At 35.3% G+C, this 15,517-nt stretch overlaps 1 protein-coding gene across 1 annotated transcript in view; it reads right to left on the reverse strand.

Annotated features, from left to right (window-relative positions):
- MCTP1 (multiple C2 and transmembrane domain containing 1) overlaps window positions 1-15,517 on the reverse strand; it is a 219,387-nt gene that overhangs the window by 113,813 nt on the left and 90,057 nt on the right. The window contains 2 exon segments of the mRNA XM_054283418.1: window positions 1,547-1,640; window positions 6,479-6,665. Coding sequence (XP_054139393.1) covers window positions 1,547-1,640; window positions 6,479-6,665 — 281 coding nt within the window.

Consider the following 15,517-nt stretch of genomic DNA (forward strand, 5'->3'; position numbering starts at 1 on the left):
CACTAATCACTTAGTTGAATAAATGTGGGTCAAGTTTTTACACAATTTTTGCAAACATGATTTATTGACAATCACCAAACACCTACTTTATTTCTCACTATTACAATTTGAAGTTTAATTTTAAATGAATGACCTGTACATAACTACAAGTTACTAAAAATAGCTATAAACTACATTAGCAGATAATAAAACTACTTCATCCTCTTTTCAAAATTCCCAGAGTACTTTTGTCCAGATTATACAAGATTTCTGTCACATCTGGAATGTGCAGCCATCTTACAAAACACATCTGGTGTATCAATGCTTTTTCTTACTAACAAGGGAAGATAGTGAGTGTCCTTCCCCATCTTCCTGCCTGTCATCCTAAATACAATGTCTGAAAATTTTTGGTAGCTCTATACATCTTTAATTGAATCAAATATATATCCAAAAATAATGTTCAACCAGCACAAATAACATGCTGTTTTGGAAAAGCTGAAGATTGAATCAGGTCAGGGACTAAATTATACCATTTGCCCCGAGTAACTTAATCTCTCTCTCTGTTCAGAAAACATTGGATTATAAGGTCAAACCAGACTTCAGAAGCATTTCTACAACCTCACCAAAAATAGAATCTGTTATTTTGTGTGTCACAAACTGGATGATCAAATGTTTGCACTGATAAAATGTTTGCACTAATACCATGTCTGAAATACTGCTAGTCATGTTAATTATCAAAAAACTACAAAAAATTGAGTAGGTTGCTCTATATCTGCTCCTTTAGCAGAACATTTATTCTAGTTTCCTTTTCCTTTCTTCCCAATTTTTAAAATTTTCATTATTATTTTAAATCGGAGATAGCTATTTTCTGACACAGATGCAGCTCATTTTGCTCCATTCAACTCAGGCAGTAGGAAGGTAATTACCTAGAGGAGATGGACATTTCTGAAGAAATATGGTCAGTAAGGCTGAAATACTTTTTCTTTATTTTGCAAAGCAACGTGTCAAATTAATTATTCAACTTATAACATAAAATAGAAAATGTGAAAAAAAATCGTATTTCCCTTATCTTATAAAGATAAGCAGTAGCTACAGCAAATTGCATTCAGTTGAAATGCCTGAAACCGACAGCAGCTTTGCTGAATATCTGACAGATATCAAGTGATTCTTTTGGCAACAATTTTAAAGTAGTATCTAAGTCTGGAACCTTTTATTTGCCTTGTACCTTGGAATTTAATGTTGATAATTTTGTATGGTGTCATCTACTAAAATAAAAGAGGTTTCTTCTATGTAATATTTGTAGGATGTCTGATAGAGAAAAATTTATATTTCACCTTTATCAGAAATAATCTACTTAGGGCTCTGCTAGCATTAGAATAACTTTCTGCCTTACTTACAAAACTTTTGTTTGTGTTTAGATTTTTTTGTTAATAAGCAGAAGGTGGAAGTGCACAAACAGAACATAACCTGTAGATGAACTTTTGCTTTTAGCATTTTTTTTCCCAGTTCTAAAATCACCAAATATTACTGCGGTATTCAGTGTCACAGAAATTAAATGAATCCTTGCCTGTGACATCAGCTGCCATCAATGCTTCTGCCCGGATGACCTTCACCTGAAGAAATCCCACATCACTGATGTTATGGAACATCATCATTGGACTCTAAAAAATAATAAAAAGAAAAATAATTCTGTATTGCAAAAGAGACAAACCAAAAGCAATATTAATACTCTCCTCCCTCGCCCAGATGTAAGTTACTGTAATTCTGCCTACATACTCAGACTTTTAAATATTATTTGCTGAAGAATGTGCAGTTGTTTGCATTTCTTCCTATATTTTGCAACTTTAACTTATCAATGAAAATTACAAAGGAAGAGTTAGAATATGATTGATTAAATGTAATACAGATTCTAGTGAATTAATCCCCTAGTACTATGGAAATAACTGCACTTCAAAATTTGAAATTATAGCAGTATATTAAGAAATTAAAACAAAAAAAGAAACAACGCCTCTCCCTGAATTATTTTGCAAGAACTATGTTCACATTTTCCCTCTGATGGCTCCAGTATTATCTTGAGCAGTGACCTAGGGACGATACAGATTTTTGTAGTTGACTATTACATGCAAGCTTGCATATACCTATATACAAGCTTGCATATACACCTATAAGCAGCTTGTGAATAACATCAGCAAAAGCAATCAAAAGAGAATAACAACTACTTAATAACTGCCATAATAATCACATGCAGAAAAGGTAAAAAAATAATTAAAATATGTTTCGATTCCACGGCAGAAAGCTCTTAACAGAAATCATTATTTTTTTTTGCATAAATTTCTTCAATATCTACATGTATTAAGAGGAAGAAAAAAGAGTTCACTACACTAACACTTGCATTTATTCATTCAACACAGATTTAGAAAGCTTATTAAAAACCATGTACCACTGCTGCTCTTTTTCCAAGTAACTAAAACTAACAAACTGGGAGTATTGCACTAATTAGGTGTGACATGCTATGACTCTCAAACTCTAGCTTTTGGTATTATTTAAAATTTGCAGAGTTTTAAATGATAAAACATTGAATGAAAGTTTTGTTCATAAATACTAGCCCATACCTTTATTTTGAAATATTTTAAAATCCGGACTAATGAATCTAGTGCCTATGGTCCTCCCTAAAATTTTAATGTGGTGAAACTTTTTCCACCGCCTATGAAAATGTCCAGATTTCTACAAAAAGCAAGCATCAGGGAAAATATCAAATCAACAATTCCTTAATTTATTACAGAAGCAAAATTTACTGTTATGGGAAACAAGAATAAATTTAATCACTGAAAAACCCACAGATGCTGCTTAAATGAAATACTAAATGTCAGCTTGCAAAACTAGTTATGCTTTTGCACAGAAAATCTACCCATTAAGATGTTAGACATACAATATGCATCCCTGTCTTTCTAATTAATAGGACAATTCTAACAGTTGCAACACATTGATACTAATTTCACAAACCCCAGCTGACCATTTACTGTTTACAGTGAAGATTTGACCTTGCAACACTGAACTTAAAAATCCAGTTCAGTGTAGTAGCTCATGTGTTACATACATGCATTGTGTTATAACAGGGTAACAGTGAATAAATTTCTACCTAAGATAATCATCATAAATATTACTTCAAAATACTGGTGGTCAACTTCAATCAGCACACACTCAATCCCTTGCTTATGTGCTTACAAGCTGAGGGTAGCAGAGATGGTATTACAGATAGCACTGGTGTAATTCAAAAGCATCTTTGCATCCCTCATTTATTATAATGATGATCAGGGTTTGGAAGTTTCTTATCAGAACTAGTCCCAGAACAGAGATAATTCTGCTGTAATACGCATGATGAAAATTACAGGACTTACAGAAATGTTTCTACATTCTACCCAAGTTTCCCAACAACCAAACAAACACCAAGATGTAGAAATAAAACCAAGCAAAAACCGAATACAAAGCAAGACAAGCAACAGCACCCACTTCCTATGATGCCACACAGTCCCCTTTTCCCAAATTTCATCCTGGTTAGCTCACTCTTAAGGGTGCCAGTGCTGTATTTTGCTTTGCCACCTTTGTTAGAATCCACAGAATTTTTGAACTTTTATTTCCAGAAAGTAGCTGGCTTAGATTCATTTACTGCACATAATGACTGGGGAGACTGATGAAAATGAATACAATGCCACGACAGAGGCTATTGGAGAAGCAAATTACTTTAACACATTACTTTAAATACATAACTTTAAGTAATGATTTAGCAGACCATATTCTGTCTTCTTATTTATGATTATTGTTGAAGGTATCAAAAATCCACATAGTTTCTGAAGCCTAGAATTTTCATAGCAGAGGAATCTGTGATTTGCTGGGAATCTTTTCAGCCCTCAATAGATGGGAGAAGATTGAAATGCTCTGGAGATGAGTCTTCTTTATTTTTTTAATGAAAGGCTGTATAATATATTTTCTGTATGGCTGCAGCAGCTGTCAGGAAGAGCATCTCAGTTCAGCTCTATTATGGGAGAAGCAATACCCCATCCCATGGCATTGAGATACACTGAGGGGCTAGTACTGATTGACAGCTTGTCACCATGACGTCTTATTCCATCTCTGTTATGGAGAAAATTAATGTCACACCACCAGCCTCATGACTCGCTGTCATCTTAGAACTGCTCACCTTTTATCAATGCTCTAAATAACATTTCAAGCCCATCGTCTCACAGTGGACAATCTGGTCAAGGGACATTAAATCGGATGACTGTGAAATGTCATAATAAAAATGGAATGCTAACAACTTCTCTAAACTAGCTCCTCTGGTTTTTAAACTGTGACAAGGGGGACCATGAGTTCAGCACACCAGTTCTGAAAAGGTCATACAATCTCTCTTGGTCTGTACCCATTAATGTGCCCCCCTCCTCACCCCAAAAGGAATTAATCTTTTCAGACAATCGTGGTAAAATAATGGTTCAAACAGTAATGCCTATTTAATTTGTAAGGCTCTGATGTTCAGCTACAAATGGTTAAGTGACAGTAATAGAGTCATTTTCTAAGGCTATTTGATCTGATGGCAAGGTCAGCTCATTAACTGTTTTTGGCTGTAGAAAGGGTGCAAAATATATTTCTCAAATAGAAGCTAGATTTTTTTTAAGAAGAAATAAATCCAAAAAAACACCCACTCAATAGGGAACTCTACATCTTGCTAATTACACATGTTGTCTTTGTATTAGTTCTGAAGTGCAGGAATGAGCACCGAAGTAAAATTTAACATCAGTGAAAATAAACTACTGGAATTAAGTTAATCCTGGTAATTTCTTTCTTCTTCTAGTATTTTTAATAAAAACAGTAGAATTTATCAAAAAAGTATGTGAATACCACAATTTTCAGAAACACATAATGAGAAACTCATACCTCTGCAATATGAATATCTTTCTAAAATTTAAATGTTTTCAAATGCATACACCACTGTAAACGTATCCTTGTATTTACAAGGAAACATATCCTTGTATTTACAGGAAACAGGAATAAACCAGATCAATCTTATGCCACATAATTATGCTTTACACTGGGGACAAAAAATTGAGGATTTAGGAAAAATTATTAACAGTACAGTCGCAACACATTTCTATTATAGCAGTATATTTCTATACTGCTACTGAAATAATCAAAACCATCAGTATCACTTGTCTGCCATATCATCACACAGAATAAGCCACAGAAATATGTTACTGTTGCTGTTGGTAGCAGGAACTATGGCACCTCAAAAACATATCCATCAAAAAATTATTCTACTTATAGACATCTATTTTGACAACCACAGACTGTCTTGGTGGATTCCAAAATGTACAGTAACTCTCTTAATTGTAATTATTTTTCAGAGATGGCGGACAATACCTTAGCCTTCAATTCATTTTGGAATATTATATTTAGCCTCACTAAGTCACCTCTATTAAATTGTGTTTATGATAATAACACTATTGGTGTATGAGTTGTACAAGCATTAGCAGACAGCTGATTCAGTGGAGATAGACAGAATAAATTTGCTGAAGCACACATCCTGCTAATCTGTTTGAAGAATATTGTACAGCATTAGTACTAGGACTTCATGTTATCTGCACAGCCTGATAAGGTACATCTTTATTAAATTCAGTTATTGAAAGGATGTCCGTCATGGAATAGGAATATTTTAAAATCTCAAAAATAAATTAAGCAGCCTCTTTGATAGTCAGAGGTTGGTTTAATGGCTGAGTGTCTAGAGAAGCCCTTCTAAACACCTGGCAGCATTGTACAATAAAAGCTTTGTAATTGCAAGTGGAAATAGCATTTTTTTTCTTTCTTTCTTCATGTGCAGTGAGACAGTTACTTTCAGTGATTTAGGTATTAGCAAATGCTGGAGTAAGAGCTCCCCTCTCTGTTGCTTTGATAAAATTACAAAGATTCTGTGTAATGTAAGGATGCTGGGAAATTAAAACAATCTCCTTCAGAATATTTTAAAATGGAAACATTGTTTGAAATTATTATTTTTTATGTGCTTCAATCTCTAATATTAAGACAAAAAATAAGTTTTCTTGCCCTTTAACAGATGATCCCAAAAAAAACCCTGAAAACCATTAGCACATCAAATTATTTGGCATAAACAATCAGTAGAAACTGCTGAGTTGCTGAATGATCCCTTAGCTACTTTGTACTTGGTAAAAATCATCTGCAAGGCTGTAAAATTACTTTCATTATGTGACACCTTATCAAACCATTCAACTACCATGTAAAAAATAACATTATTGTATGAAGAGCATTTGTAACCTTCTTGATGTTACCTGTTCCGCCTGTTACTATTTGCATATTAATAACTAGTTTAAATGATTGTTATTGGCTAGGTGTGACTAGAATAGAAGAGATATATTTAGATTTTTTTCCCCTTACTAGAGTTATTTTTCACACAAGCCAATATTTTGCTAACAAAGGATGAAAGAAAACTTCATACATATCTCTTCAGAATCTCCTCTCGCTCCTTCTGGTCCTCCAGGGAGTTGATGGAGAGGTCAGAGATAGTGACTGCAGCTGAGGCTGTGAGAGTGACCAGCAACACCAGGTATCCCTCTCCCTCCTCTAGCGGCATCTCCAGCTTGTGGGTTTGTTCTTTACTCAGGGTGGACAGGTCAATCTGGCACCTAGAAACATACATTCTCCATCAGCATGTGGTTTTTCTCACACCAAACAAGAGCACATTGGCTCCCTTGTATTCAAATGGACAAAAAATGCAAGTAAGCAGAAACTCCTGCCCAGCTTCTGAAAAAAATTTTTAATTTCTCTTTAGCTTTAACCCATGTCCTTTGGTTTTTTTTTTTAGAGCTACACAAACAGTTTTGAAATGAAAAATCAATATTAATAAGAATGTAAAGACATTAGAGACAAGGTTTAATTAATATGCCTTACTCAAATGCAGTTAAAGGAAATTTTTAAAAATCCAGCTCAGATGCAACTTTTACTTTTAATTACACCTCGTATACATGGAAAATGTAAGTTTTCACCTAACAATAGTAAAAGAGTTTTCACCTAACAATAGTAAAAATCCCTTTCTAAAAACTAGAATTCTACATGGATTTAATTGTGATGGCATAAAGACGACTGAGCATAGAAAAACTCAACCTCTGCAATTCCTGAAAGGCTCAGCTCTCATGCAGTAAGCTGTGTGTGGGTCAAATCCTCATGCTGGCACCCATGGTAACATCTGATGCCACAACCCCCTATATAATAAAACCTCTCTGGCTGTAATGAGCAGGGACTGCATATAACTGTGCAGAGTGTGTGCAGAGTGGCTGAATCAAATCTGCCCTGCTTGATCCCCTTCTGAGTAACTCTGGCTGTACCATACACTGAACTAATGAAGAACAATTCCATGCCTGCCAGACAGCAGAAACAGCTTTGCAACAGCTTTAGAAATTTAAGGTATAGGAAGGAAAAAAAGTATCTCTGCTACCCAAGAGCTGAGTAAAAGTATCTCTGCAACCCATTAATATCTTCGCATCAATTAGTCTGTGCATAGCTTAAATGTTGTAATACTTTAATTTGTACAATGCACAAGTTTCAACTTTCCTAGATTGCAACTCTGAGCATGTATTGAAATTCATTGTCTGTGTCAAGTGTAATGCCAGTTTGCATTGGACAGGAATTTCTGTGAAAAAGCACTATTCAGAATCCATATAGCATCCCAAAATGAGTTTTGCCAACTTTTTGCTCTAAATAAAACCACCAATACTACTGAAATAAAACAAATGTATACATCCTATGTGTAGGTTAGCCACTCTACACTCTACTTTCAACAGCGATTATTTACTGTCACAAGCATATGTACTATATGCCACTAATTCATTAAACTAAACATCAAGCAAACTCTTTTCATAAAATGTCAAGTGATTTTGAAGACAAAGACAATATCGTCACTGCAGGACCAATAAACTAAGAAAAAGGTGGCAGACATGAAAATACGGCCATTTAAGGATAGGAAATAGCCAACTATGAGAATAAAAGCAGCTTCATAAAATGAGTATTGTGCTATCACAGGCAGATGAGATTTGCTACAGGAAAACTGACTTTTGTTTTTTCAGAGACATTTACTACCCACGGTACAGCTCATGTTAACTAGTGCAAAGCTCATACAGTAACAAGGTTCAATTATCTTACAATGAAAAAAATTCTAACTCATGTAGCATTCTGAACTTAATGGTTTTTTTCTCCTTTGAACTCTTTGGATAATAGGGAGTGAGAAATTAAATTAGCAATAGTAAGGAAAAATAAAGCTGTTGCTATCAGTGCAGGCTGATAGTCAAAACAAGCTTCATACATGTACATAAACAGTCAAATTCTTTTTTAGGATGCAGTGGGGAATTTAAAGCCCTTCTTAAGACAACAAATATTGTAATTAAACATTCAAAGCTGTAGCAGGTTAAAATACCCCCAGTATTAAATACTCTTCAATAATTTATTTCAAAAGAGATATCCCTCAAAAATAGGATTCAGCAACAATATTGAGTTTTCAACCAATAAACATTTAAAGAACCAGTCTAAACTCCCTTAAAATCAGTAAAAGACTCAGAAAGTCATTATGACACTAATGGAGAAATAATCCACCCCTCACTGAAAAATAGGCAACAAAAGACAAAATAGGCAACAAAACCTACCCCATATATATCCATCAATAAAAAAAAGAGTGTAAAATTACAAGGTCTACATCAGGGCTACTAGATCTAATTTCTTCAATTCTTGAAGCTACAACACTTTAACAATATGAGTAGTCCCATTTTTTTATTTAGGCTGAAAGAAGCGACTGGCAATTTGCTTTTACTTGTGCAGCTTTCCTAAAGAAATGAAATATTTCTAATACTATCACATCTAGAACAGATTACCTGACAAATATATATCTATCACCTGCTTGATAAATCTTCATGAACAGGCCACTACCAGCTTATTATTTCTAAAATCATACAAAGATAGGAAGTGATGTGGAAAATTTTTTCCAGTAAAAAACCTTAACTATTTTAAAGGAAAATTATTCTCTCAGGTACTCTCAGAAAATTTGGTAAAAATGTAGGGTTATTCCATTAAGGACTGTCATCTTTGCACCTTAGAGAAGTCCAGGTTAAAAGCATCTTTATGCACACATGGTCAGGTGAAAGCAGATTTCTCACCCTATGCCAGGTGCTCTGCCCTGGCCTTCAAGGAGATGCAGCTTACATGGGCCTAACTTGAAACTGCCCAGGCTCAAGGAGCACCCAGCACAAGGGGAGCCTATTTACAACATATGCACTTCAGTAAAATGGGAAGAGTTTCCAATCTACAGACACGGTAAGAAAAATTGCAATTTTTTCCCATTGATAGCTGATTTTTTTGTAATGATAAAAAATCAATTTTGTTTGATCTTGTGCCAAATTATCCTGAAAAAAGAAAAAAAATTGAATAATTTTTTGTTCATTCTTCTCTGTCCTCATCAGATCTTTGTATGGGACCAAAAAAAGTGAAGGAAGTCTATTTTTTTAAGGTATTACCTAAACACAAACCCTATCCAGAATAATCTTGACAGACTCTAACTGGACAACCACAAAACTCCTTTTTGTACTACATTTTTTTAGAAAGACTGAAGCTAACAAAATATTTCCAAAAATAAGCATCTGTTTGGAAAGTATGTTTTCCAAATGTAAATATCTTTGGAAAGCTCAATCTGACAATGTCCTTTTATATTTTACTGAAATTATATTCAAGTATTCCAAGCTTTAAAGCTTTAGCAATGCTGACTTTTGCATCAGTTCAGATGTTCTCTAAAAAGACATTTGTTTCCTACAACTGTATCTCCAGGGAGAACAAAGATGCTTTGAGGATAAAGGTGAAATTGTACGTTACCAGAAAGTGGTGCAGAATGAATGAGAAATTGTGTCCTGTATTTTCATATTGGATCATGAAAAATTACAGCCATTTTGAGAAGGCAATAAGCTGCATATGACCTGTAGCTGTCACACTGGAAACATGAGAAATTATTAACTTTGTATAATCCTGTTTCTTAAGGAATTATTATTTACATAGCGCTGGTAAGGGCAAAGATTTTTTCCACCTGTAATGAGATCAGCCTAAAGAATTATTGAAAAAAAATCTGCTGTTAACTCCAAAGACACATTTCCAAGCATGACTATGAATCACATTGCAGGTATCTGCAGTTTTTAGTGCAGTTTGAGTTCTTTTGTATCTTCCATGCTGTATGGCCCCTTCAGTGCACATGGGTTTCAGCACTTCAAGTGGTGAGCAGGAGCACTGGAACAATTTCTCTGGCTGGCTGGCCTTTTGGAAAGTGGCGTAGGGGCACAAATCCCACCTATCAGTTCTGCATGTGAACACTACCAGGCACCACGTGTAGCTGGATTTTCAGGACTTGAGAGATCAGAAGAGAGAAAAACCACAAAGTGCAACAAGCTCATGTGCCAAAGTTATCACAGATTAATTGCTCAAAAACAGGGTACAGCTCCCATGGAGGAAGATTTGAAGGTTCAAGGGGAATCTACCACTTGTCTGAAACTGTGTTCAATGTGTTAATCACACAAAATTTTAGAAATATATTTCAGATTTATTTTTAATTTGAATATATCTGGCCTTTGGTTCTTTTTATGCCTTTCCGTACCAGTTGAAAAACCCTTTAGTGTTTCATGTTTTCTTCTAGTGAAGGAACTCATACACTATAATCATATCTCTTCTTGATCTTCCTTTTGATATGCTAAGCACCTTCAGCTCCCTATACATTTCCTAGGAACATATCTCCTACAGCCCTCAAATGACTTTTTTGTAACTTTTCTGATCCAGTGAAATTCTCCTGCATCCTTTTTAAAGTGTGGAAGGCAGAACTATATGTAGTATTTTATTATCAGCATGTCTAACAGGTAAAAATCACCTCCCCTCTTTAGTTCTAACAGAACCTGGAATGTAAGACTGTGTTGGCACCCTGGTGAAATATTCTTGCTAATGAATGAATTACAAAGGTAGCGACATGACATAGAAGGCCTCTTAAAAGCCAGGTGGCCAGGCAAGTGAGAGACAGCAGATAGTGGAATCGTTTTCTCACATGACAAAATAAAGCATAAAAGAGGAACTGGCACAATCCTAAGTGATAGGGACAGAAAAGCACCACTTGGCTACAAACCAGGCAACTTAATTACCATCATGACTTGTTCAGGAACACAGATTTTTAACTCCACTGTGATCCAGGTCTATGCTGCTCCAAAGGATGCCAAGGAGAGGAAACTGTGTGATTCCACAATTAGAACTGAGCTGGACACACATCAGAAGCAGCAAGGCATGAACTGCTACAATTTGTGAGACTCCATATCCTTTATGAGCAGATTAAAATGTTCCAGTAAAACCAAGAAACAAAAGGAGAGGGGAAATTTTGCAAAGCACTAGCAGAAAATGACACATCTCAGAAACACTGAGTGTTGACTGCAGTAATGTGAATTTCTTAGAAGAATCGGAGCGTGACATTTTTAACTGTAAAGATAATGAGAAAGAAATTAAATTATGGACTGCACATGATGCTTATGGTAAGTGGTTGATAGAGGTGTTAGATTGAAAATCAGGGAAGCTCCCAAAGGGGTAGGAGACAGTATCTCAGCTAAGTAGGACATTGACTAAGGATGAGAGTGGTGCTTAGCTGGGGAAGCTGGAGAGGATCCCTGGGCAGCTGGGAGAGGAGACCTCAGCAGGACTTGAAGAACAGTGCTGTCAGTTGCCATGCAGCAACTCATGGAAGGCAGGAAAAAGCCCTGCAGTTTGGGGTAAGTCAGTCATGGTAACAGAAATATGAGAGCTCTATGAAATACTATTTTACCAGTCACCAAGCAATGCCTGAATACAGAATTACTGTTTATTGCTTGCTGAAAGAAATACAGTCCATGCTACAATAACCTGCTGATGGATTTTGAAATGACAGAATAATTTTTTCCTAAGCATAGTTCTTCACTATAAAATTACAGATTTACTTTTGATATTGCACAGGCAGAAATTACTTACAATTGGTTTCTAATGTGATATTTCCTAGATTGTCCCCATGGCACAACCACATACTACAGACTGTTAGTTCTGTTACTGGTGCAATTTCTCTGCAGCAAAATTAACACTTTCATCTGCTAAATCAGTCTATTGCTTTGATAAATATTATGTCTCCCTACATAGTTCTTTCCTCACTAGTTGGCCCAAGAAATTTTGCAAGAGCTTTCACACAACTGCAATCTGTGCCTTTCATATATCGTCACAAAACCCTATTTGCACTCTTCACTGTTTTCTACACACTGTCATGCTCCTCATGTCTAAACTGGCCATTCCATATTTCCTTCTCTTATTTTGCCACTCTTCAAGAAGTAGACTTCCATATGTGAGAAGACAGAGGGTCAGAAGAAGGATTCATAAACAGCCCAGATTGCATGGAGCATTCTGTATCTCAGCATACGTTGGAGAATGCTATCAATTTTGTGTCAGAACATGACAATAACAACTGTCAGTAAGAGTTGTAAATAATAAAGTATCTGGTAAGAGAAAGTTACTGAAGATTTGTGTGCAAAAACTGAAACTCTTTTGGCTTTCTAGCAGAACAGAAAGAACACTACTAACTCCGCATTAGTAGAGTGAAGATGTGCTGAGATAGGAGTAAATAAGCTATGGAATACCTAAAGGCAAAATTTTGAGACACAGTATTACATCTGTCTCCTTTTGACAACAATCAGAAATGGAGATGGCTTGGCACATCACAGGATTTTTCAAAGGCAGACCTGGCAGTAGCATTTTTAGATTTTAATGCTTCAGACATAACCTTGATTTTACATCAAGAAATGCATCTGTAATTAATTTTTCTTTAGCCGTCATGTATAATCAACAGACAATTATACACACTGGTTGTGTGCTCTTCGCTGTTTGCACAGAATTGCTGTGACTCATGTGCACAGAGTTCAAGTCAAAATTACAACAGATTGACCATTATGTTTACATTTTATATATAATACATCTATTCAAAGTTCCACATGAACAAATTTTCAAACTGCAATGCAAAAGCCACTTTTGAAAGACCAGCATAATAAAGTACTATTTCTATTTCCAGAAGAAGCCATCTTGTTTACAGAGTTTTGAAAAATTGAGAAAATTTCAAGACTCTGCAACTTTAACATTAACATGGACTTCACAAATACTATTCAAAACCTTCTTCCTGGGCAACAGAAAATTGCCAATATTTCAATATAAATCACAGCCTCCACAACACCTCTAGAAAAAGATCTGGGAAGAAACATAGTAGCATATTTAGAGTCCTTCACCCAGCTTTACATGCATGTTGGAGTATTCATATACAATTCAGTTCTCTATGATAATGCTCAGTCCCCCAAAGCAAAATTACAAAAACATCAGTGAGGGAAGAAAAATCCCAAACCATAAATAATTTATAATTTTGTATTTTTAAAATAAAATCTCACTTTAATTTAGAAATTTGATATCATATTCCCATGCTTTCAGACCAATCAGAGAATCATGGCTGCACATCATTTGTATTTATGTACACCTGAAAACCACTCTATGGTTGTGTTACCACAAAAAAAAAGTAAACAGACAAGGCATAGCAGATTAGGTATTATAAACTTAAATAAGTAATTTTTAGTATTTTAACTTTTGTATTTCATAACATGAATGCTCACAAAATCAATCTATTTTCATCAATATTTAGTGAGATTATGGGAAATGCCACTTTCCTATAGATAAAATTAATACACAGCCTTAATGAATTTGCTACATACAAGGTCTTCTCTTCTTAATTTGCATCAAATGGGAAAAAAGACAATAGCATCTATAAATACTTATGAAAATAGACATAGATGAAGTCAGCAGTAATTTCCTAGCACAAAATAAATGCAAAAGTCAATGTCATTTTAAAGATAAATGTGCATTTTTCCTAACAATTAATAATGCTATAAATCCTGCCGCACTGGATTGCAAATAACTTCAGCTGGATAAAATTGCATGACATGGGATTTACTTATTCTCTATGTTCACAGAAACAACTTGTTCTCTGACAGCACTCATTCTTGGCAATTTATTGCACCTGTCAGCAGCCCATTTGTTCAGATTAGTGCTATGCATAAAGGTGTAACAGTCATGAGGATTTATTAACTGATTATCGTAAAGGTGACAGTCAGAATTGCCTTCAAAAACATAAATGATAAGAAAGCTAAATAATTACATGATGATTAAAATCACCTTCATTTTGATCTTAGTATTACCTACATAAACTTAGTGCAGTACGTTTTTAATCACAGGAGCATACTGACTCAACATAGTACCTAAATTACTTGCTCATAGCAAAAACGTGAATATTAAATATATTCACAATGAAAAATACTTACACATACATATTTCTACTTATCAGATGAAGCAATAACTAATGCCACTTATGCAAGTCTATACCTTTCTTTAAATGCAAGAAGATGGCCCACGTGGCTTTAGTTCCTGGTGCCTTCCATAAAAAGAACTCTAGACCTCATTTTTTGGTCCTGGAATGTTGATTGTTTTTTAAAAAACTGTATTCAGAAGGACGGGAGAATTTATCTCCTGTAAAATGCATCTCAGTTCTAGTCAAGTGTAGTGTTTTCTCACATGAATCTGCACATGATTTGAAATATATTTTCCTCAAAGCTCTACATGAAGTCTTTTCCCAGGCTTTTGAAATACTGAAATACTGAAATAAACACTGAATTGGTTGTAAGGTTTGGGGCTTTTTAGAATATTCTGAGATGGAAGTTCACAAGGTGCTACAACATTTAAACTCTCATGGAGAATGCACACAATTGAAATTCAAATGTATTTTATAAACAAAATGCTCCAAGTTAAGAACGGAAATCAACCAGTCAGCATTTCATCTCAGACACTGCCATATTGAACACGCTGGGGCATCAAGATGAAGACAGAGTTGCATGCTACTTCTGTGACAGACGTCTCCTTTCACTTTTCTGAACTAGGATGTCATGCTGTCACTCACCCTCTTAACACCTACCTCCCTCTCACAGGCAGATCTTACAAGCCATCCCTTCCACTTCCATCTTCACCACCTCAAAACCAAAATCTCACTTCCATATCCTCAACCTTCTCGGACGTCTTTGCTGTATTTTTCTGCCCTCAGAAATGGATTGCAAGCCCAACTCCTTGCATCATTGCTACCATGTCAGATTCACAGCTTTCACCTGCCCTTATTGTGCTGCAGCCTAACAAGGTCAATAATATACAAGGGCCACAGAAGCCTATGTTCTTGATTTCCCACTTTTATTTCACAAAAGTGCAGCTGAGACATGGTATCATTCTGGGAGACTTTACAGCATTCTGGTTTGGAATAGAATTTGCATGTAATGGAGCTTAGCACAGAAAAAAAAAGAGGTTTGCTGTGCTGTTTTCCAGGATGAACCTGGAATTTTTCCCTTCTACCTTCCACCTGGGAAACTTTTTCTCAGTTTGC

This window comes from Melozone crissalis, unplaced genomic scaffold (assembly GCF_028551555.1).
Source record: "Melozone crissalis strain CALT ecotype California unplaced genomic scaffold, PUWL_Pcris_2 ptg000036l_1, whole genome shotgun sequence".
Classification (NCBI taxonomy): domain Eukaryota; kingdom Metazoa; phylum Chordata; class Aves; order Passeriformes; family Passerellidae; genus Melozone; species Melozone crissalis.